Source organism: Periplaneta americana, chromosome 6, assembly GCF_040183065.1.
Source record: "Periplaneta americana isolate PAMFEO1 chromosome 6, P.americana_PAMFEO1_priV1, whole genome shotgun sequence".
NCBI classification, from domain to species: domain Eukaryota; kingdom Metazoa; phylum Arthropoda; class Insecta; order Blattodea; family Blattidae; genus Periplaneta; species Periplaneta americana.
In genome coordinates this window covers 1,009,081-1,033,292 of record NC_091122.1, presented here as the reverse complement: position 1 = coordinate 1,033,292, position 24,212 = coordinate 1,009,081, and the positions used below count along the sequence as shown (strand labels likewise).

Genomic DNA, 24,212 nt, shown 5'->3' with positions numbered 1-24,212 from the left:
CCAAGCAATCCTATTTGCACTTACACAGACAGAACTTATTTGAAAAGTGAAGTCGAAATCAGTAATACAAGCAATCTCTTCCAGGCAAAAACCAAAAACAAGTACGATACAAGAAATAAAGAAACTCTTAACCCAAATCTGTAAACTTAAACATATAGCAATACAGTGGATTCCAACTCATGTAGGAATCCAGGGAAATGAAATCGGTGATACTCTAGCAAAAAAAGGTACAACTCTTTCCAAAACCAACAAAATTCTGGATGTCCAAGAAATAAAGTCACTTCTTAGGAGAAAGGCTCTGCAAAATCACAAAACTACAACCCAGAATTACACCAAAGATAAACAGTGGGCTAAAATAGAAGAATAATGGACAGTCATTAAACAAAAATCACGGAAAGAAGCAGTAGCAACATTTAGACTGAAGACAGGTCATGATTGTCTAGCAGCACATCTCTGCAAAATAAAGATCTTCACTTCTGAGGAGTGTACTCTCTGTCGACAACAATGAATGCAGGGAAAACAACTTGATGCTAAATAACAGCAGACTTGCCTAAATTGTACTGGACAGCAAGATTCCAAATGAACTAGAAGATTTCAGTTGGAAGGCAAATGAAACAAGAAGAAGAAGTTTTTAGTGTTTCATTTTTTTTAACATTCATCATATTTTAAAACAAATATGCAATACAAAACCACAACACTGAAGAATCTTCTTGTAATTTCGGGAAGACTCTGGGATAATCTCTAATGTTTATAAACTACCTGAAATGTTCCCCAAAACTTGAAACACACTCACCGAACACACACTCGGGGATGGGTGAGGGCAGGAACCTGCCGGTGTCGTAGGAGCACACGTACTGGGCAGCCGGCTGCTCCTTGAAGTGCGCCCCCGCTGGACAGCTCACGGAGCACGTGACCCCCGAGTCAGATCCCTTGCACTTGTAGCCCACATTGATGCCCAGCTTCTCGGCGGAGCAGACCGAAGCAGCTGGGGACATGTTCAGCGTGTCAGCAAACAGTCTTGGAAGCGAGAAGTATCAGCAGTAAAGAACTTGACTCACCATACTGGCACTGCGGACCCCTGAAGTCCTGGGGGCACTGACACACGTTGAACGACAGGCAGTTGCCTCCATTCTGACACGGAGGCTTGCAGACAGCTGCAAAGCAAACCAGAGCATGCTGCAGTAGTGAGACATTTAACAAACATTGCAGCTGCAAAGCAAACCAGAGCATGCTGCAGTAGTGAGACATTTGACGAACATTGCAGATAGTTATCCCTGTGGTTTTATTTATGGTTACAGGACGTAGGAATTTAACATTGCCGTGAAATGTATGCAACGCAGGGGAAAAGAAACTGGTCATCCCACCCCCATTCTCTCGCGGTTTAGTTGCCTCATGAGTGATGTCTGATTGTTGTCACTTATGAGGTTAGAACCTATTTTCGGACAGTTGACTAAACAACAACATATGAAATCTATGTATAAAAACAATAAAGAAATAACTTAATCAGTGGACCATGTTTAGAAATTAGCAGACTTTGTCAATGTAACTCAACAGAATATCATGATCATCATTTATGGTTGCTAAGTCAAAGCATGATGTTCTCCTGTGTTACAAATTGTCAAAGCCTGCTATTTCTAAACACTGGCTTTTTATACGTAGGTTAAATCCCTGTCTCCTGCACCTAGAGAAATACAACTGTTCTCAAAGTATTGATCATTATCTCTATTGCTTAGTTATTCTGAACAGGCTGGATTTAGGTCTAGTGCCACCCCTAGGCAGTGCTAAAATTTGCCGCCCTCAATTCTTAGAAATAGTTTTTGAGCAGCTATTATACAGGTCATGTTTAGTTTAAATTAGTTTTAAATGAAATGTTACAATTCAGAAAACCATAAATTATTGGGCTCAAAATACATGCATCTTACTTGTGAATTCTAAAGATTTCCTTTGCACTTTCTTCACGGAGAAAGCCTTGATGATGTCATCAAAGTCGATCTGACAAAGCACATCAGACTCGATGCAAAGAAATAATATATTATATTCAAACTTATTCATTGTTGAAACAAAATTGATTTTTTGAAAGACAAGCTGTGGTTTATTTTTAAGCATAGGTTTTCTTGGTGGTATAATTATTACGAGTAAGATATTTCTTACTTCGATAGGAAGTATTAGTAAATTGAAAAATAAACTCAACTCTTTGCGGAATAAACCTTTCATATCGAATTACATAGTGCACATGCTGGAAAAGTGATTAAATAGTGTTGTTGACGATATATTGAACTGGAAATGTAACGGAGTTCTGGCTACTATTCATAGCAATAATATAATAATCACACATCCAATTTGATTTTCAACAATGCATTTTTGTTTATACAAACAGTTTCATAGTATAATAACTTGATACCAGCATTCCAATATAACTATGTAGCTGCACACTTTCCTTTTACTCTTGCCACGACCACGACAATGCGATAACAAAACAATATCCAACTTCCACAAGAACAAACTTCAGAAAAGATTTACCAAGAAGTGTTTTAAAAACAAATTTCACTGTAAAATGAAAATGGAAAAAAAGGAAAGAAAAGGAAGAGAAAGAGAAAGAAAATTGCCGCCCTAGGCAACTGCCTAGGTTGCCTAAGCCTAAATCCGGCACTGATTCTGAAATCCGCACTACATGGCCACTGGATTCGTTACATTTTTGCACTCAATGCTTATCAGGGCATGTCGTTACAGCCATGTGCATAAGTTGACGTATTTTATTTAACAACGCTTTCAAACACAAGACATTCAGTGTGGGCGACGAATTTTGCTTGGAGCCTTCTATTAGAAGGACCCACAGCTTTACGTCCGAGGACGACTACGGGAAATGACACAAGTGTGGACGACTTACGCTGGCAGTCGGGGATGGATTTCCACTCAGAGCGACTGGGCACCCAGGTGCCCTCACGGCATATCATGTTAGCCACAGCAGAGCCATCTGGAAACTCATGTCCACTCGCGCACATGATGTTGCAGCTCCTGCAAAACACGTCAACGTGCACAATCCATTTCTTGGGTACCTTCTGATATAACTTACACATTTTATTCAAGTAATTCTATTTAATCCACCATTTTCTCCAACATTACTCCTCCAACGCTATAATATAATCTGAACAATTAGTGATATAAACAGACAAAACCAAATTAATTCAATAGAAAAGGTCCAACGCAAGGCAGCAAAATATGTCAAAATGGGGAAGGGACATGGTGAGGAGATAGTAAAAGATTTAGGGTGGGAACTTCTCAAGTCAAGACGACGAAAAACCAGACTCACCGCATTGTTCAAGGCACAAATGGGACACAAAGCATGGACCGATATCAATGCTAGATTAGCAACACCATCATACTTAGGAAGGACTGATCATATTAGGAAGTTTAAATGTAGAAAACAAAGAACGGACGTGGCAAAATTTTCCTTTGTTAACAGCACAATAGTAGACTGGAACAGCTTACCTGCGGCAACCTTTCAGGGTGGTCCTCTTAAAATCAATACATTTAAGGAAAGGTTGAGAAGATTAGACTGAAAATGTAATTGGAGGCGCAGTGTAATTATTTTAGTTGTGTCATATAATTAATTGAGTTGATATATAATTAAGTTGATATGTAATTAATTAAGATGATATGTAATTTAGTTGATAAGTAAATAAATTAAGGTGATATGTAATTAATTAAGATGATATGTAATTAAGTTCGTATGTAATTAATTAAGGTGATATGTAATTACTTAAATTGGTAATAGTTGGGTGAAATAGAAGTACTTATAAGTTAGATTTACTTTTGCTTATCATAGGCATTATTATAGAATAGTTTTTATTTATAGTCCTAGGTTTATTGCATCTACTATTTATAGATTTACGTTTATTTTATTTTATTTCATTTACGTTTATTTTATTTTATTTCATGTAATTGTAATTATTGTATATTATATATCACTGCCACCGGGTGTATTCCCAATTGTAGTGTTAATAAATACATACATACATAATGAAATATACAAGATCCGTCTACAAGAACGCTTATAGAACAGCAAAAATTTGCCAGATGCAAGTGTATCAGAACAAAACTGCGTCTATTTTAAAACCAGTACTTCTTGTTGGCTACAGTATGGAAAAGGCAAAATGAGTAAAATTAACACAGAACATTTTATTATGACTGTTAAGTGTAATGCCCTTTATCACTTATCATGTTCAACAACTACATAAGTGAAGAACTGTGTTCAGAACATGAGAGGGGTGATAGTAGAAGGAAGACGAATAAAGTTGCTGATGATATGGTTGATGAAGAAGAGATGATACTAAGGGATATGCTACTGCAGCTAAATGACAGCTGTGAGCAGTATGGGATGAAGATAAAAAATGCAAACAAGACGAAGACCATGGTTATCGGAAGAAAAATAAAGAAGGTGAACGTGCGAATTCTAAATGAGGCAGTAGAGCAAGAGGACGGCTTCAAATGCTTGGGTTGTACTATAAGCAGTAACATGAGCTGCAGCCAGGAAGTCAAAAGGAAGATAGCAATGGCAAAGGAAGCTTTTAATAGAGAAAGGAGCATCTTCTGCGAACCTCTGGAAAAAGAACTGAGGCAGAAACTGGTGAAGTTGTACTTGAAGAGTTATTTATTAAGTGCCGTATAACGTCAATGTATCTTGTTTAAAGTTTCAATCTGTCTATGTGAGCATTATCACTGTGACTTTCATGGCGATTAATTTGTTTCTTTAGAGGATTGTCAACTCCACACCGCTCTCTTTCTTAAAAAGACACAAAACAATATCGCACTATCACACCAAATTCAGTCGTCACAGTACAAGAAGGAGACTAGGGAGAGAAAAGGGAATAATGTTCACGATTAAAAACTAAAACTATTGATTGCAATGCTTACTTGGAGTTGCAGGTGCGCCGGGAGTTGGCAGGCAGAGGGGGGTAGTTGAGGCAGGGCTTCTTCTCGAACTGGCACTGCGGGCCGGCATAGTTGTCGGGGCAGTCGCACTGATTGGGCTTCACACAGATCCCGCTGTGCTGGCAGGCCGGCTGACACACGGCTGCAACACCAACACGTCAGCCTCCTTCTGATCTTGCTTTCTCCTCAATATTTTTTTAATTTCGCTGTGTACAATTCATTTCCATATAGGATAGACTCCTCTGTTTTAAATTAGCATCTGCCATCTCAGAGTTTTCAGTATACACTTAATTCTTGTATGTTTCTGCATCATATAATATTTGTGTACTTGATAATAACACATTGTAGCCTATATAATGTCAATCGATAATTTTTCGCATCTATTTAACATATTATTCAAATATTTTCAGGAAGATATTTTAGGGGTTCGGGAGTAAAACAAGGTAAGTGACGTTTTAGTGTTTTGAAGTTAGGTATTAGGAGGTAATATTTATACATGTAACAGTTTGTATAGTTACCAGGAAACTAAAATCTGTATACTTCTGCCATCTATTGAGATGTTGGAAAACTAACTAGATACACTAGAGGCCTGGAATCTGAAAGCATAGTGGTTGTTAGAGTCATCTATAAAACAGAGAGTGCGCATGCGCGAGCATCTACTATAGTACTGCTTCTACCCATCGCGTGATGTCACTCATGCTTGCAGATCCCAGGCGGGAAGTGTACCTACTGCATTAGATGCAGAATGTAAGATAGCATATTATATATTATCTCATTTATCAAAATGTCAGTTACCATGTTTTACGCCCAAGCCCCTCATTTGTCAAACAGTTTGGGCAATAAAATTATTTATCTCATATTGACTATGGAATTCATATATGGGGAAGTGCAACAGGAGTCAATAGCATCTTATTACTACAAAAAACAGCACTGAGGGCAATATTCAATAAAAATACCGAGGAATCATGTAGGCCACTATTTCCAGAGTTAAAGGTAATGTCAGTTTACAATCTATTCATTTACAGAACCTTGATATTCCTAAGATCCAACATAGATCTTTAACAGACTAGATCAGATATACATTCCTTCAACACTAGCAATAAAGATAAATTAGATTACACAAGGTGCAGATTGAGCGTGAGCTCAAATACTTGCCTTTTTAATGGCATAAATATAACTTATTTAATGAGCTACCATTGGAGGCAAGAAAGATACCAATAAATAGGTTTAAGTCCTGCATACATAGATGGTTGCTGAACAGGCCTTTCTATTCAGGGAATGAATTCATGGATGTAAATATTGTATTTTAGAAATGTAACCCTTTCTTTATATTTTAATTTTTCTCTTTGTATTTTAATTATTCCTTTTATCCCCATATAGCTAAATGTTATGTTTTATTTAACGATGCTCGCAACTGCAGAGGTTGTAACAGCATCGCCGGATGTGCCGGAATTTTGCAGGAGTTCTTTTACATGCCAGTAAATCTATTGACATGAGCCTGTCGCATTTGAGCACACTTAAATGTTTCGACCTGGCCCGGGATCGAACCCGCAACCTTGGGCATAGAAGGCCAGTGCTATACCAACTTGCCAACCAGGTCGACCCTTATATAGCCTAAATGTGTTAACATACATCATACTCTGTTTATTTCTCAGTGTTTCAATCAATCTTTTTAATCTATCCAGCTGTTTGCTGACAACATAAAGTCCACTATAGTCCATTGTAGTCTATTCAGTATTTCTCAGTGTTTGTTTTGTTTATTTCTCAATGTTTGTTTATTTGCCTATGTATGTTTATTTGCATATAATTATTTGTTTATCTGTCTATATTTATTTGTGCTAAGTTTGTTTGTGCATGTGTGAATGTGTGTGTGCGTGCATATGTTATCTAACCTGACGATGTCATATCCAGGCCTTGTACACTGGTTTCTGACAAATTAATAAATATCATTATTATTATTATTATTATTATTATTATTATTATTATTATTACACGTACTTCACAATTCTACGCAGATCGTGCATAATTAAGAAAATTATCTTTTGGAGTATTACTACAACTTCGAAATTCACGAGAGCATGATAGTCGACATTATGTCAACAACATTAATCTTGGTTAAGAACCCATAAAACGAATCTCGATTCATTTACATATTTTTGTTGACAACTATAAGTCTGTAAAGGTGCATCTACACAGTTCAATTTTACATGCGTTTACACATGCAATATGGAGAGAATATTGAAACAATCAAGTTAAAACGAATGTTAAAATTAAGTTGCATGCAGATTTTGTGTCTACACACGTGCGCCGTGTTGAACGTAATCCTTACTATGGATATATAAAAATTAATGAATATTAAATATCAGACTAATACTTAGGCCTACTTGATTCGCAAAATTGAGGTTGAACACTCCATAGGCAGTCGTATTTGAGATAATCTTCAATAAAGCTAATCGTACTTGCCGCCATTTTCAGCTTAAAATGTCCACCATCACCAAACAAAACAATTTTCAGTTTATTCAAGGACACCTAGAACAATCAGCTGTTCGCTACACATTGCTGCTGAACAAAATGAGCACACGATACCCATCAGAGTTAACTAGGCTGTGGCTATCCTCGCTGATCTCTTGGAAGATTCAAATATGGAGAGAAACTGCTTACTTTACATTAATAGAGTGATGGGGAATACAATGAAAAACCTTTAGGGATTCACTTTGTCCAACATAAATTTCGTAACATTTTTCAGGGATGAAACACCGTCAACAAATGGAATTAATCATTCAAATATGAAAATAAGAATACATGCAGTAAAAATAAACAGTCCCATGAAATATCACAAAGGTATCTGTGTAATGATTATTGCTCAAGCAAATTAAAGGGGGAGATGAAGATATCAGATTGATCCTCATGACGTAACTGCTTGCATTTTTTAATTAGTTACACCGAGGCATATATTTTGGTGAGCCTAAAAATAGATTATTTGCAGCAATTGTATAATGAAGAAGTACTACAGTAACGAATGAATTAATTTAATTGTATAAAATAAATACTGAACCGTATTCTGAAATGTGGGTAACGCAAGCTTTTTGAACAAAGTGTGTACTCACCTTCGCAGTGCGGTATGGTGTCCCATTCTGCATTCTCCACTTGCCACTCACCTTGCTGGCACGTGATGAACAACTGCTTCTCACCGTTCGGAAATATGTAGCCCTTAGCACACTTGGCCCGGCAGCCACTGAACAGCAAGCATGGTGAAACATTTCAACATGATGCTCTTCCAGAACATGAAATTAACGTCGCAGACTTTTGTTTCTTATTGTTTTGGCGCATTTTGTATGTAGGTGTCAGAAATGGTGTCTACTGGTTGGAGAGCTTGCAGAGCAATGAAATGTGGAGTGGCAAACACAGAGTCAGGCTGAAGTAATAAAATAGTCCGTTTTCTTTCTTCCATTAATGGCGAAGTCAATAAGGAAAATCGGCGGACCCAATTTGATGGATCCATCCAAAATGTAGGGAACAGGAAAGTTGATTGTTTGATGTAGCATATGGGGACAACAGTTCTTGGACCTTTTTCCATCGAAGATAATTTCACTGGCTACCCTACCCCATTATCTCCTAGCTTAGTTGCCTCATGGTGCCACTTATGAGGTTCCAATCAGTCTTCGGCCTATTGGCTATACATACAATAATCTCACTGCTGAAAGGTACAAGGAAATGCTTGAAGAAAGTGTGTTCCCGAGTATCCTGAATGAACAAGGGAATTTTTTCAACATGCTTCAACAAGATGTTGTCGCATCCCATTACGGTCACGAAGTTTGTTAGTGGTTACATGAACAGTTTCCAAGAAGATGGATAGTTCGTCGAGGTCCTGTTGAATGGCCACCACGGTCGCCAGACCTAACACCCCTGAGTGGAGACACTTAAGAGCCATTGTGTATGCTGAGAAAATTAACAACATGGACCATCTCAAAGACAAGAGCACATGAGCCATGTCACAAATCACCCCTACCACACTAACACACTAACTGCACTCAAGCAGATGCTTCTCATATTGAACATATATTGTAACCATTCCTATGTAATCTGACTTCTGCGTCACCATGTATAAATAGGCTTGGCAACTGTCCAGGAATTGAGGTTTCGTGCTGCATATCCAGCTGGGTGAAGATGTATTATATGATGAAATTTGTATCTTAAGAAGTGTGGACGAACAATTTGGTTTTGATTAACAATTTGTGAACAAAAAGTGGAGTGTTTTTCTTCCCCCCCCCCTCCCCTCAAATCGTCAACATGCTGTGAATTACTGAAATTTCTGTAATTTGTAATGTACAGTTTCAATATCTAATGCTTCCTGTGAAAGAATTTTCACTTTACTCAGTCACTGCTTGAGAGATGACAGACTGAAAAACTTTTCAAGGTGAGTAAAAGTTTATTTGCCATGTTCTGAAATTGCTCAATATTTTAAGGATAATCCTAGCACCATTTCTGCAGCAAAAAGTGAAAAGAAGTAAGTTTTAAGAGGGACTAATGATGGTTTGTCATTAAAAAGTTAATACTGTCTCTACAGTGTTTAAAATTGTCATTGTTTTGTGTTATAGTTTTCACTGGGGACTATTAAATATTCCAATTGGTGATCAGTATGTACATTTCTGTGATTATTTTGTATCAGTATTTCCTTGTAAGTCTAAATGTAAAATGTGAATTGTACCCAGGAATCAGTCAACAGAAAGGTGACATCCATATGTATACACAACACAGTTTTCAAGAAATTACAGCCTGTGATAAATAAGATTTTAATAAATTAAGGTTTTATAGGATTCTGTATTATCTGTTCCAGTTTCGGTTCTGAATAACGGAAGCTTTACTGAATTTCCTAATTAAATTTCCTGATGATATTTAAATGTGTGCAACATTTGAACGTCTGAATTGCTTGTGCTGATCATGCAGAGTTTGTCATTTATTTTTCCCAATCCCTTACTTTCAATTTTCTACCTGCAAGGTCCTTACAGCCAGTTTACGTTATGGTAAAGAAGGATACAGCAATAAATTATGAGGAATGAAACACAATTGCATCTATAATTATAACAGTATTTGAGGTCCAATGTGCACAACTCAAGTGGAATGCAGTGGTACCAACCTACCTGAATATGGAGCAGTCCAGTCCTGCATTCAGAGGTGTCTGAGGCCGACTCTTGCAACCTGCAAGTACAATCACGTGATAGGAATTGTGTCACAATTAATAAACGAAGTTTTCCCCGAGCTTTTCGATTTCTCATTCAATCATTTCTTTGACCCTGTATAAACATAACAGCTCAAGCAGCCTCTGCCCCACTAAATAGCTACTGTACTGCAGTATTTTCGAGAATAAAGGGCTCAGCAAAAGGCGGATACAAGTAGTCTATGATTCACGATTGGGTGGATAGGCATCGCCATTAGACCTCAATAGTCTACTTTTGAAAATCTGGAGTTGTATAGGATACCCTTTCTGAACATTTTAAACAATAATGCACTTCGTCACCAAACTGCATTCCTAAAACAAACTGGATCATAGCCAAACTGAAGTGGGGATCAGATATCATGGCACTTCGTCTGTTTTACAAAGCTCACATAAAATCCAGACTAGAAGGGACATCAGCAATTTATCTATTCTTCCTTCTTGCTCTGTCATTGGCAAATAATTTACAGTCTGTACCAGAGACATGCTCCATTTTACCCAAGTTTTCATATAAGTTTCCAGAAATTTATCGCACCCTAGTCTTGCTAGCAGAACATTTATACAAAACAGAAATTTTATATTCCATTATCCAAATGAACAGCCAGGTCAGGTTAAAGTGAAACGCAGTTTCAATTTCTGTACTTCCATGGGTAGGATTTTCAAAAGAAATGCTTCCACTCTCACAGTGACATCTGCCAGCCTCTTTCTCCTGCATGGCTTCTCCATTCTCGGACCCCCAACATCTGTCTTGTGCCCTTTTGGATAGCATCTTCCCACCTTGCCTTTGGTCTCCCCACAGGTCTCGTACTGTAAATTGTTCGATATCAAAACCTTCCCTTGGTATCCTATTCGGATTACATGTCCAGCTCACCGTAATCTTCTAATGTTTACGTCTTCAACAATGTTGAGATCCTTATATAGATCATATAACATTGATGCCATCAGTGCGATGGGACCAATACAGATGTTGCCAAACCCTCCCACACCTGGATTACAACCGCAAGATGAGATAGCAGTGACCGCACAACAGGAAGCTGTGACCAGCGGCATCCTGATGCAGATAAGTTGCACTGAGCTGCATCCTGTGCTTATCGATAGACTTCCTCCCTCTAAGACTGTTAATTGGGAGCAACTGTGTTACAAGACAGGGACTCATTCACTAACCTGAAGCTCCAGCAAACGTCGTGCTTAATTAAAAATATCCATGGAATTATTACACAGATCACACTAATAGAACATTCCATGGACTTACTTTTGGTATATATGGTTTAAAATTAAATGCTGCGAATAAGAAAGAAATAAAATTTGCATAATTCTTTTCATTTTATTTTACAAAAAGCACAATTTTTTAAAAATCATAAATGTGATTACTATAAACTTTAATTTTATTTGTAACTAACATTATAACACTAATTGTGAATCATTATCAAGTGAAGAGAATCATTAATTACATTTACAAAATTTTATCAAACTTTAGTACTAAAAAAAAAAAAAACAATTTTTATCGCATGATATTGCCTATGAATAATGGTTATTTCTCATAGTATTATAATTATTGTGGTTCAAACTAGAGCTGGGAGTATCCGAATAAAAAGATACGGATTATTCGACTCTTGTAAGTTCTCGAGATATATCTCGAATCATGAACAAGTATTCGAATACTTTGCTCAGATGGTAGAATGAGAACAGAAAGAAACAGTATAGAGATCACCGATTGCTTCAAATTCGGCTAACCTACAAACATGACGTAATTGCGTGCAATAAAGACTTGCTCCAGATTGTCTCTCTCTGTCTCATTTGTCTCTTTCTTTCTCTCGTCTAATTACGGAACCCAGGAACCAACATCTTTATCGGACGTTGCATGATTAGAATAATAAAAACACAAACTCCTTGCTTGCACAATACTCTGCTATCGTTATCGCTATCATGCTGGATGTTGCATAAGAGAACAGAGAAGGAAGAACCTGCCGGTGAATAATCAAATCGTTTTTCAAATGATAAAAGTATTCAAGAACTTTTATTCGAATAAATTATTCGATTCTTAATATTATTCGAGAACAGATAAGCCTATTCGATTCTGCCCAATACTAGTTCAAAATCTACGAATTGCAAAGAAGAATGTGTTGCAAAATTTCAAGCAAACTGAGCTTTTGATTTTTTAGTGATCGTGTTTTTTGTAAAATGCTAGGAAAAATATACAAAATTTTATTTCCTTTTTATTCACAACAATGAATCATAAATGATAATAGTTTATATAATATCAAAACAAAGTCCACGGGATGTTCTATCAATGTGATCTCCATAACATAATTCCATAGATATTAATTAAGGGAAGTGCAAGCTCACTCGCAATTCAGACTAGGTGTATGAAGAATATGAGAGATGCAGATAATATGGGAGCACCGCGAGAAAACCTACCTGTGCTCTTCCCCAAAACTTAAGTCCAGATCTGTGAGGTACACTACCCAACTGTTTCTGACAATAACATGAATCCTGGACCCACATCAATTATTAACTCAAGCAATGAAATTTTCGAAGTCAGAACTGAAAACAATTGTATCGCCCTCTGCACAGGTGTGGGCCAAATGACATCAGCCATCTTAACTGCTAGTGCTGCCTCTATCTCGAAGTAGGACAACCCACCTCCACGGCCATGATACTCCTCTGCTATCAAAACAGAGAGGTCGTCATCCGGAGCTATCAGCCTCTCGATTAGATACAAGAAGTCCTGAGGTCTTTACCCTCAGCAGTATAGCTATTTGAGCGATCATCGGGCACATTTCGTATCATACACGCACTTTCACTCTTAACACCCCGTAAAAAGATTCTAAACTGATTTTTTTATGAACATTGTTACAAATTATATAACAGACTGATACAGAAAACATAAATGTATGCAGACATCTTATATCTTCGAGCAAAAATTTAACACCCTGAGATGAGGAGCACTCCCAACAGGGACTACACAAACAAGAAAAATATTACAGGAAGAAGTCCTAGCAGTACAAGCCATCACCAGTAACAAACTTGCCATAATGCATACTAGGAATGCGGGAACTTACTATGTATGTTAATTTTATTGCATTATTAAATTCTGTTTGCTGAAAATGATATTACATTTAATTAAAGTACTTATTTTATTCCTTTCGATATTCGAAGAAGAAGAATCTGTCTTCAGTTCATCTCAACAAAATAACTTATTGAGTTTCTTTACATGAAAACATAACTTTCTAATGCAAGGTTCACTGAATCACTATTACCAGTCAAATATAAGATCATAAACCGAAACAATCCAGCTTGTCAGGTCAAACAAAATAATATTAAATACGAAACAAACTGATCTAGAGAACACTGCGTAAAAAATTAATATCAGACTTAAAGTGAATAACTAACCGATTACATAACATTTTCTTATTACCAGCATATTCTTTGTGGTATTAACATTATAAGATCCAATCACTTTTTCTCTTACTATGTAATAAGGCCACTCATAGGGGGGACCTCAATCGAGTGGTGGGGGGCCGGTGTCAGGGGGGCTCAACCCGATTTTTAGATAATTTTTTAGAGAGAGAAAAACACAAAATATTCACAAAACTTTTCTTTACGTGAAAGAAGAATTCTGTTAATCATATTATCTTATTGAAATAGTAATTATGTTTTCTACAAATTTAAGACTTGGTATCACTCTCCCTGCTAGTGTAGCACCTGGTGGACGTGTGCCCAGTAAACTGAAGTTGATCAGAATCACGTTAAGGTGAAGAAAAACTCAACAATCTAACAATTTGTATCAAGATGCTGTCTGTTTCGAAATCTCAAGCATTACAATTAGATTCTGACTAAACACCCTGCTTTTCAAAGCTTCAGTCAGGATACTGTTGTACAACACTACGCTAAACTGACTTAATTATTAAATTTACTTAAATATATTTTTTAATATTTCCACTGAAATATGCCCTAATTTATTTTTAAAATTATATCTCATTTATATTTATTTATTCATTTTTTAAATTTTAGTACGTTATTTTACGACGTTTTATCAACTTCTTAGGTTATTTAGCGTCTGAATGAGATGAAGGTGAAATGAGTCCGGGGTCCAACACCGAAAGTTACCCAGCATTTGCTCATATTGGGCAGAGGGAAAACCCCGGAAAAAACCTCAACCAGGTAACTTTCCCCGACTGGGAATCGAACCCGGACCACCTGGTTTCGCAGCCAGACGTGCTAACCGTTACTCCACACGTGTGGACATTTATAAGATTGATTATTAAACATGTTTATAAACTGAGGGTTTTTTATTTCTCTCGCCCAAACAGAATTTGAATTTCAATAACAAACAAGGCTGGCAGACATCATAATAAAATTTTCTTAACGTGTTGCATTAACACTGTATTTAAATTATAGAATTTCAACATTCATTCAAATACTGGCGAGGGCCCTAGCAAATGTTTTGGGGGGAGGGGGAGACGCCCCTGTACGTAAGTATAGAATAAGTCCGTAAATTTCTACTGTTGAGAGAGGTGAGCGAAGGTGCCTAGTTTTCTCAGTCCATGGATACCTGTTTATTTCTCTGTCATCATACTGCAAGTAACTCACCGCCATTAAACAAAGGGCGCGAGCTCTCCCCTGGCTTCTTGATGCCCTTCACCCCTCCGCCATGAGCCTGGCTTGCAGTCTTGCGCGCACCTGCAGTCTTCTGGAAGTAGTTGTTGTAGGCACGCTTCTCTGTACTGCCGCTGTAACATTCATTACAGACTGAACATTATGACGCGTACTTCCATACATCTGAACTGACACCAAGTGTTTCTATGTTCTTAAATTAATCAACTCCTGTCCCATAACTTCTGTAGTATTAGATTAAAAAAAGACAGTGTGTATGGAACCCAGCTACATTGGCAATGTGAGGGCGGGATCCTTTTACAAGTTGCGATTCTCACATTAAGTCAAATTCCGCAGCTTTTCTTATTCAGTGAGGACGAAGATTCGTTTGTGTATTATAAATTAAACGCATTGCTTTACGCTGATAATCAACTTATCATTTCAGCACAAGAAAGATTCAGACAGAGAACGGTTTCCTTGGGGGGGAGGGGGGGAAAGCAAAGCCATAGAATCCCCATATAATGGGGTTGTGGGGGACATCATTTATCCCCTCCCCATGTTATAGCTTAACCGTGGTACAGTATATCGGAATATGATAATTTAATAAAGGTATTTTCGGGGGGCATGCTTCTTACAGTGTTACATCCATATCCGCGATGTTTCAGACCGAACTGTACAGGGCTTGAACTGTAGGTCTACTACAAATTATAACAGGGCATAACTTAAAACAATCTTCCTCTTTTTCTCTCTCATACAGAAACACATGCATACATCAACAAAACTACGTAACAGTGCTAACAGAAACTTTTTTATATGAAGCTTACCTTCCTGAAGATATATATCATATGCAATGTAAACTCTAATTATTTTAATCTTGTCTTTAAATTTACACGTTATACCAGGATCACTTTTCTTTCTTCTACATTGTTGTGCAGTTGTTATTCATATTTCTCCAAGTGGCGGCCTGAACACCGCAGACTTCTAACACATGAGTGCAGGCTGTTACATTACAGTGCTTCCATTCCTCAACTGAGGCCTAGAAATTCTTATACGTTCAGAAATTTAAAATAAATATTTTAGTCCAGACACATGATCTGAAGACATTAATTCATAAATTTAAGCACAGAAACATAATCATAAACAAAAGCAAAACAGAACTTTTGAATTCAATATTTTCTAACGTTAATACAAAAAAAGAGTTCAGACAAGTTTGGTAGGGCAGTGCCTCCCCATAACTCCGCCTATGGTTAAAAGTGTGTAATATTTAATTTAAATTAAGAAATAGAACATTACAGAGAAAAGTGGCTGAACATGTAGTCGAAATGAATGCTGAAAAATAGGAGCCTATCCGAAATAAATACTGTTTTACATACCGGTACGTAAAGAGAGATGAAGCAGAAATCCATAGTGGGTTTGAACATGAGAACCAGCCTCGGATCTAACGTCACTGAGATTAACTATACACAATTCTTTGTGAGAAACGTAGCACACAGGACGAGGCAGAAAATAGATTTTAAAGTTTTAAAGTGTCCAGATGGTTCATGGCTCTCTCGTGCTGACAAGCACTCTCCACAGTTATTCAGCATGGCCTACTCTGCAGTTCAGTTACTTCACCAGTTCTATAAATTGCTATTTCTTCAGATTGAAGTGTAATGTGCACATATCGTTGTATTTACAGTGCAAAGTGTGACACAAACTTCTGCATCTTAAAAATACATTCTCATTATCTAATTGCACTAATTCACAGAACTTACTTTTTGGGATTATCCATGTCATCAGATTCTGAATTAGGTCGTGCTTGGTTCAAAGCCTTTCCCCACTCTCCTTCTTGAAGAAATTTAGGTAAAAACATATCCTGTCTGTGAAAATAAAGTGGATCTTCAAATTAATGCTATTTTTCACAAAGAGGTCCTTGTACATAATTATTTTCACGCTTATAGAACTTCAGTGAACATTTTAAAAACAATTGACTACCATTTACCGGTGCGTCTTGTAATGGATATAAGGCAATAGCATTCAAAGTCTGATACTGAATTACAATTAAGCATAATCGTTAACTTGCAACCATCACAACCATCACTGCAGTTTGTGGTGTGTGGAATTATGTTATGGATCGAGCATATGCACCTAAAGTTCCTGACTTTCACATTGTACTAGCCGCCATCTTTCAAGTAATTGTAAGGGCAGCAATGGACATGTTGCAAAGAACAAGGCAAGGAAATGATTTCAGTTTGGATGTTATCAATGCCAGTAATGGGTCACATCCAGAGGTTTACTAATACTACAAAAAAGAGTAATGACAATAATGCCAAATCTAGGGAATCGTGTAGGACCAAACTACAAATAATGCCCATGGCTTGTCAGTATATTTTTTCATTAATAAACTTCCTACAATGTAATCGTGAAAACTTTGTAACTAATTCAACAGTTCATAGCATAAATACTCAAAAAAATGGCTTTCATACTCCATCGGCAAGTCTATAGTGCTCTCAAAAAGGAGTGCGTTATATGGCAGTAAAAATTTTAAGAATGTAAATAAATACAATACAATAAAGGTCACATGTAGAGATTTATTAATAAAGGCTATGATAATTAATTTGTGCAATTTCATTCCCCAACTTCCATATTATATATTTTATGATAAGTTAAAATATGGCAGGTTTCAACACCACATGGTGTAGTGGCAGTAACAGTGATAATAGTAGTAATGATAGTATTATTAACAGCAGAATTGGTGGTGTTGCTACAGTAGTGTAGGAGTAGTAGCAATTGCCTAGTGGTACGGTAAAATACCAGTACAGTATAACGAAATACTTACTTACTGGCTTTTAAGGAACCCGGAGGTTCATTGCCGCCCTCACATAAGCCCGCCATCGGTCCCTATCCTGAGCAACATTAATCTAGTCTCTACCATCATATCCCACCTCCCTCAAATCCATTTTAATATTATCCTCCCATCTACATCTCGGCCTCCCCAAAGGTCTTTTTCCCTCTGGCCTCCCAACTAACACTCTATATGCATTTCTGGATTCGCCCATACGTGCTACATCTCAAACGTCTGAATTTAATGTTCCTAATTATGTCAGGTGAAGAATACAATGCGTACAGTTCTGCATTGTGTAATATTCTCCATTCTCCTGTAACTTTATCCCTCTTAGCCCCAAATATTTTTCTAAGAACCTTATTCTCAAACACCCTTAATCTCTGTTCCTCTCTCAAAGTGAGAGTCCAAGTTTCACAACTATAAAGAACAACCGGCAATATAACTGTTTTATAAATTCTAACTTTCAGATTTTTTGACAGAAGACTGGATGATAAAGGCTTCTCAACCGAATAAGAACATGCATTTCCCATATTTATTCTGTGTTTAATTTCCTCCCGAGTGTCATTTATTTTGTTACTGTTGCTCCAAGATATTTGAATTTTCCCACCTCTTCGAAGGATAAATCTCCAATTATAACGAAATACTAGGGACCCTGAAATTCCTTCGTTACAATGAAATTTCATTATATTGAAATAAGTTATTTTCTTAAGACAAAAACAAGCCTGTTCATGTAGCACTTTGCAGCATAAATTCCGCATATTTTGCATGTAGGTCTGGAAAATGTCTTTAAATAAAATAAAATGCTGAACTTGCACTGTATTTGAAAAAAAAAAAAAGTTTATAGAAAGGCAAAGGAAAAGTACAAAATTCAAGTTTTATGAAGCACTTTGTAGGAGAAGAGGTGCCATGTTGTTTGGGACGCCATGTTGTAAGATTAGTGAGGCGTGAGTGAAGGCACCATGTTGCAAGATTAGTGAGAAAGAAACTAATTGGGGAGGAAGGAAATGGCTGCATGACAAAACTAACACAAAATTCAGAGGCATCTGCATCATTGTAGACATACTACATTAGCTAGATATTTAATGACCACGTGACCACTATGCAATTGCAATATTATTATAATACAATATACGTTCCTACTTCCTATATTTAAAATATTTTTCTTTAAAATCTAGATCTTTTTTTTTCAGTACTGGAGCAACATTTTTATTTCGTTATTTTCGTAAAAACAAAATTCCTTAAATTGAAACGTTTTAACTTTAAATAATTTGCGAAAAAGGCAGGGGACAGAAAATAATTTTGTAACACACAATATTTCGTTATACCACACTGGCGCTCATTGTAACGACAATTTACTGCAGTAACAGCAGTGGCAAAGGTAAAGGTATCCCCGTAACATGCCATGAAAGCACTTGGGGGGCATGGAGGTAGAGCCCCATGCTTTCCATGACCACGGCACTAGAATGAGGTGGTGTGGTCGGCACCACGCTCTGACCGCCTTTTACCCCCGGGAAAGACCCGGTACTCAATTTTATAGAAGGCTGAGTGAACCTTGGGGCCGTTCTGAAAGTTTGGCAACGAGAAAAAATCTTGTCACCACCTGGGATCGAACCCCGGACTTTCCAGTCCGTAGCCAGCTGCTCTACCAACTGAGCTACCCGGCCGAGGTTCACTCAGCCTCCTATAAAATTGAGTACCAGGTCTCTCCCAGGGGTAAAAGGCGGTCAGAGCGTGGTGCCGACCACACCACCTCATTCTAGTGCCGAGGTCATGGAAAGCATGGGGCTCTACCTCCATGCCCTCCAAGTGCCTTCATGGCATGTTGCGGGGATACCTTTACCTTTTTAACAGCAGTGGCATCATCAGTAACAGTAATAGAAGCCGTTTCACTGTAGTTGAACCATAGACTAGTCATTTCGCGCAGGTTACGTGGGAGACGGCAGCATGTGGAAATCTTATGGAGTAGACGCATTTTCGTCCACAGCGCAACCAACTGTGGAACGGCTTCTAATAGTAGTAGTAGTAGTAGTAGTAGTAGTAGTAGTAGTAGTAGTAACAGCAATAATTTGAGTTGTGCTCGAATGAAACAGATTCAGGCTGGATTAAAACTTACTGTGGTTCTTCACTATCATCCGTTTCTGCTGCGGCCAAATGTCTGGACAGCAAACAAGCCACAACAGTCACAACCAAGCCTAGCTGCTGCCATCGCAACCTCGTCACATCCATCGTGAGTCTCTACAGGCCTTCAGGCCGCTCCTGCAACAGTCAGTTCAGCTCTGATCTCACAATATTCAGAAATTCAGTACACAGAAAACCCATCGGCTACAACTTACTAGGAATAAAACCCACAACTATCCAGGTCCTGGACAGACAGACAGTGTACGGGTAAAGAAAATAATCCAGTATTATTATATTTTTTCTTGATTTATAATTTACTCATTACTTCACACAATTTAATTTTTAACTTGTTGTTTTGACGAAATATGTTACACAAATATTTCTATAATTTTCATCGCAGATAAGAATCGAGTCCATGATATATGACTGAGTGTCAGTGCACAATGTCCATTGTGTCAGCATTCTATGCTTGACATTCACTTTGCAGATTTCTCCATTGTATTTTATCTTCTACAGCATCAAGGTAACATTTCTTCTGTGATGCGCTCATAATGTAATGACTAAAATATCATTGTCGGGTATACACGTGATCCACATGCTTTTCACTGTGGAAATTATTCACTTATTTGTTATTTGTGTAATTATTATTATTTTTTGTCCTTTGTTATTTGTGTAATTATTATTATTATTATTTTTTGTCCATTGTTATTTGTGTAATTATTATTTTTTTTGTCCTTTGTTATTTGTGTAATTATTATTATTATTATTTTTTGTCCTTTGTTATTTGTGTAATTATTATTATTATTATTTTTTGTCCATTGTTATTTGTGTAATTATTATTTTTTTTGTCCTTTGTTATTTGTGTAATTATTATTATTATTATTTTTTGTCCTTTGTTATTGTGTAATTATTATTATTTTTTTTGTCCTTTGTTATTTGTGTAATTATTATTATTTTTTTGTCCTTTGTTATTTGTGTAATTATTATTATTATTTTTTGTCCTTTGTTATTTGTGTAATTATTATTATTATTTTTTTGTCCTTTGTTATTTGTGTAATTATTATTATTATTATTTTTTGTCCATTGTTATTTGTGTAATTATTATTTTTTTTGTCCTTTGTTATTGTGTAATTATTATTATTATTATTTTGTCCTTTATTATTTGTGTAATTATTATTTTCTTGTCCTTTGTTATTTGTGTAATTATTATTATTATTTTTTGTCCTTTGTTATTTGTGTAATTATTATTATTTTTTTGTCCTTTGTTATTTGTGTAATTATTATTATTATTATTTTGTCCTTTGTTATTTGTGTAATTATTATTATTGTTTTTTGTCCTTTGTTATTTGTGTAATTATTATTATTATTTTTTTTGTCCTTTGTTATTTGTGTAATTATTATTATTATTATTTTTTGTCCTTTGTTATTGTGTAATTATTATTATTTTTTTTGTCCTTTGTTATTTGTGTAATTATTATTATTTTTTTGTCCTTTGTTATTTGTGTAATTATTATTATTGTTTTTTGTCCTTTGTTATTTGTGTAATTATTATTATTATTTTTTTGTCCTTTGTTATTTGTGTAATTATTATTATTGTTTTTTGTCCTTTGTTATTTGTGTAATTATTATTATTATTTTTTTGTCCTTTGTTATTTGTGTAATTATTATTATTTTTTGTCCTTTGTTATTTGTGTAATTATTATTATTATTTTTTTTGTCCTTTGTTATTTGTGTAATTATTATTATTTTTTTGTCCTTTGTTATTTGTGTAATTATTATTATTTTTTTTGTCCTTTGTTATTTGTGTAATTATTATTATTATTTTTTTTGTCCAATGGTAGGCCCTTAACGTGCAGTTATTCACCTCAATTCTACGAGCGTGACTCACAGATGTCGCTAGTGCCAAGAAGTGTAGATGCTTAGTTATCAGAGTGCCCCACAGCCAGTGGTCCACATTATACTCAAATGAATTATGATGATGATTATAAGGATGATGATGATTATAATGATGATGGAGAATTGTAGGGATTTCATAGGGGAATCGGAGTACCTAGAGAAAACCCCTGTGGTGCCTGGACCAGGGCTTACCCAATACAAGTTATAAATTCAGGGTGGAACGAGATTTGAACCCTGGCTCCTTGGCTTATAAATCCAGCTCTCTCTCCGGACACTGGGTACTACCAGGCTACACGTGGGGATGTGGCTCTATCACGGACAGAGGTAGGATGGCCCAGCTGTCAGCATGGGATTCACAAATGCCAGCTGTTTGACTTGGACAATCATCACATATACAGGGCGCACAAAGCCAAGTGTCCAGCCTCGTAACAATAACAGAGATCAACAGTCATACCTATTATTATTTTTGTTCTTTCTACATTCACGCGTGTGGACCCAATCTCCTTCTTGCATGTTATTGATAATTCCTCCTAACCATATTATCTTCTTAGGTTTTCCTTATTTTTTCCTTCCCTCTTAGTAACCATTGAAGTTATCTTGTTGGCAATCTATCTTCTGACATTCCTTTGACATTACCAGTCACTGCAACTATCTATAGTTGATAAAAATTATTATTGAAGATACATACAGTACTTAAACTGTTTTATTTGATTCCTAATTTAATCTGTTAACTTCAAGCATTAAAAAAGACAACAAAAATTCCTGAGTAAATGGCATCTCTTCGAACGTTCATACATGAATACAATTACTGTCTGCACTCAAAATGTGCGAGCATACAATACATAGTGTACAGAGTCAGCCTCCTCATCTATTTTAGAGCAGAGGCCTCTTTCAAAAGTAATATAAAAACTCTCATAATTACAAACAATAAGTTTCCAGTCACAAGTAACTGATCACGACCACAAGGTTTGAACTTAACAATTATTTAAAGGCAAATTGTTAGAGCAACAAAATATTAGATAAACAAGATTAATTAAATTATTTGAAACACAAAAGAATATAATATGACTTGTTTTAAAAAATGTGACAATTGTGCTGCGTGACAGAAATGTATCAACAGACAAGTACTGAAAAATAAGAAGAGTGAGAGAGCCAGAATTAAGTGAACAATCTGGAAGTTCAATGTAAAATATTAATAATAGTAGTAGTAGTAGCAATAATAATAATAATAATAATAATAATAATAATAATAATAATAATAATAATAATAATAATAATAATAATGTTGACAAGTTGAGTGGGACACACAGGTGTCGAACTCACCGAAATTCTGTGGCGTGTATGCAGTCCCAGAGTGTATTTAGACAACAGAATTTGCAGTCCACTTCCTGTAGCGGCGAGGTTTTGCACCGAACTGAGTGCTTCGCAGAGTAAACAATAGGTTAAATGCCACCACGACGACGCAGGAACAGGATGTCAGATAGCAATACCACGGCTCCAGATCAGCAAGGAGTTCATTTGTGACCTGAAAACTGGTACATCACCACCCTTCAATAACTACGAAGGGCTCATCAATTGGTCAAGTTCTGTTTCCTTTGTTCTCAGTCAATGCTTCTTCTTCTTCTTCTTTTCTTTTCTTTCTTCTCATCTCATTTCTTTCCTCGAACTCAACACTCTTAGCTTAGAGTCTAGTGAACCTCATGACTACAGTGCCCTACCTGTAGTGTGAGGACAGCAGTCGGTCTTAGCCCTACATGGGCTGTCATGCCACGTACAGACGGATATACATAGTGCGAGGAAAATTGTGGTTTTGCAGCCACTGTTTGCTTTAGATATCAAGACACAGAGCTCACATTCTGCAAGACCTTTCATGCGAAACAGAAAACAATTCATAATATGTAATAACTAGACATCGGATTTTTAGGCACTAAAAATTGCAGTTTTAGGCGCCTAAAATAAGCTCAAAATTTGTAAAATTAGGCTCTATTTTAATGAAAATAGGCATTTTAGGCACATCAAGGTATCATACTTATTTCTTTCACTGAAATTTTTAGTTATACACTAAAATACGCACAAAAAAGTATGTTTAAACATTAAAAAAGAATACTATATTATATTTATAAACAGAGCTGCACAAATTTAATATATTGAAACTAATGAAATAATGATTATTGATATCAAGATTACTCATTTTAAGTTATTGAAATTCAGTTCCATGCTCAGACTTTATTATAATTATCTGCACAGTACGGTACACCACCAGAATTTTTTCTAAATTCTCCACAGTTAACCTTTGCCTTTTGTCACTGAGAATCATTTTGAAACCAGAAAAACTTCTTTCAACCGAAACTGATGTGAGAGGCGCAAATTTTAAACTAGGTACAATAGAAACATCAATACTTACTGGAACATTTACACTTTCCCCCGATATCACTCTTGATACTTTTTCCAACAATGAAAATCCTACATTCTTATTTAATACGTTGTCCCACTTATTTTTAACTTTTTTCCCAGTTTCGCCCAAAGCAGAATGTATGTTCACTTGAGCTTCCTTTACTATTGCTATTTGGCTACAAAGAGATTGTTTTTCACGTTCTAATTGTTCAATGCTTGCACTTGCAGGTATGAAAG

General features: G+C 36.2%; 1 protein-coding gene across 2 annotated transcripts in view; it reads right to left on the bottom strand.

Moving 5' to 3' along the window:
• The window catches only part of Hml (hemolectin), a 113,321-nt gene extending 90,260 nt beyond the window's left edge, over positions 1 to 23,061 (bottom strand). For both annotated transcript variants that reach the window (XM_069827250.1, XM_069827251.1), the window contains exons 1-10: positions 22,905 to 23,061; positions 19,681 to 19,823; positions 16,498 to 16,602; positions 14,741 to 14,880; positions 10,074 to 10,131; positions 8,040 to 8,167; positions 4,915 to 5,074; positions 2,888 to 3,015; positions 1,059 to 1,154; positions 794 to 985 (exon numbers count right to left, since the gene is read on the bottom strand). In XM_069827250.1, coding sequence (XP_069683351.1) covers positions 794 to 985; positions 1,059 to 1,154; positions 2,888 to 3,015; positions 4,915 to 5,074; positions 8,040 to 8,167; positions 10,074 to 10,131; positions 14,741 to 14,880; positions 16,498 to 16,602; positions 19,681 to 19,793 — 1,120 coding nt within the window. In that variant the 5' untranslated portion in view covers positions 19,794 to 19,823; positions 22,905 to 23,061. The remainder of the gene's footprint in view (positions 1 to 793; positions 986 to 1,058; positions 1,155 to 2,887; positions 3,016 to 4,914; positions 5,075 to 8,039; positions 8,168 to 10,073; positions 10,132 to 14,740; positions 14,881 to 16,497; positions 16,603 to 19,680; positions 19,824 to 22,904) is intronic.
• Between the last annotated feature and the right edge of the window lie 1,151 nt (positions 23,062 to 24,212).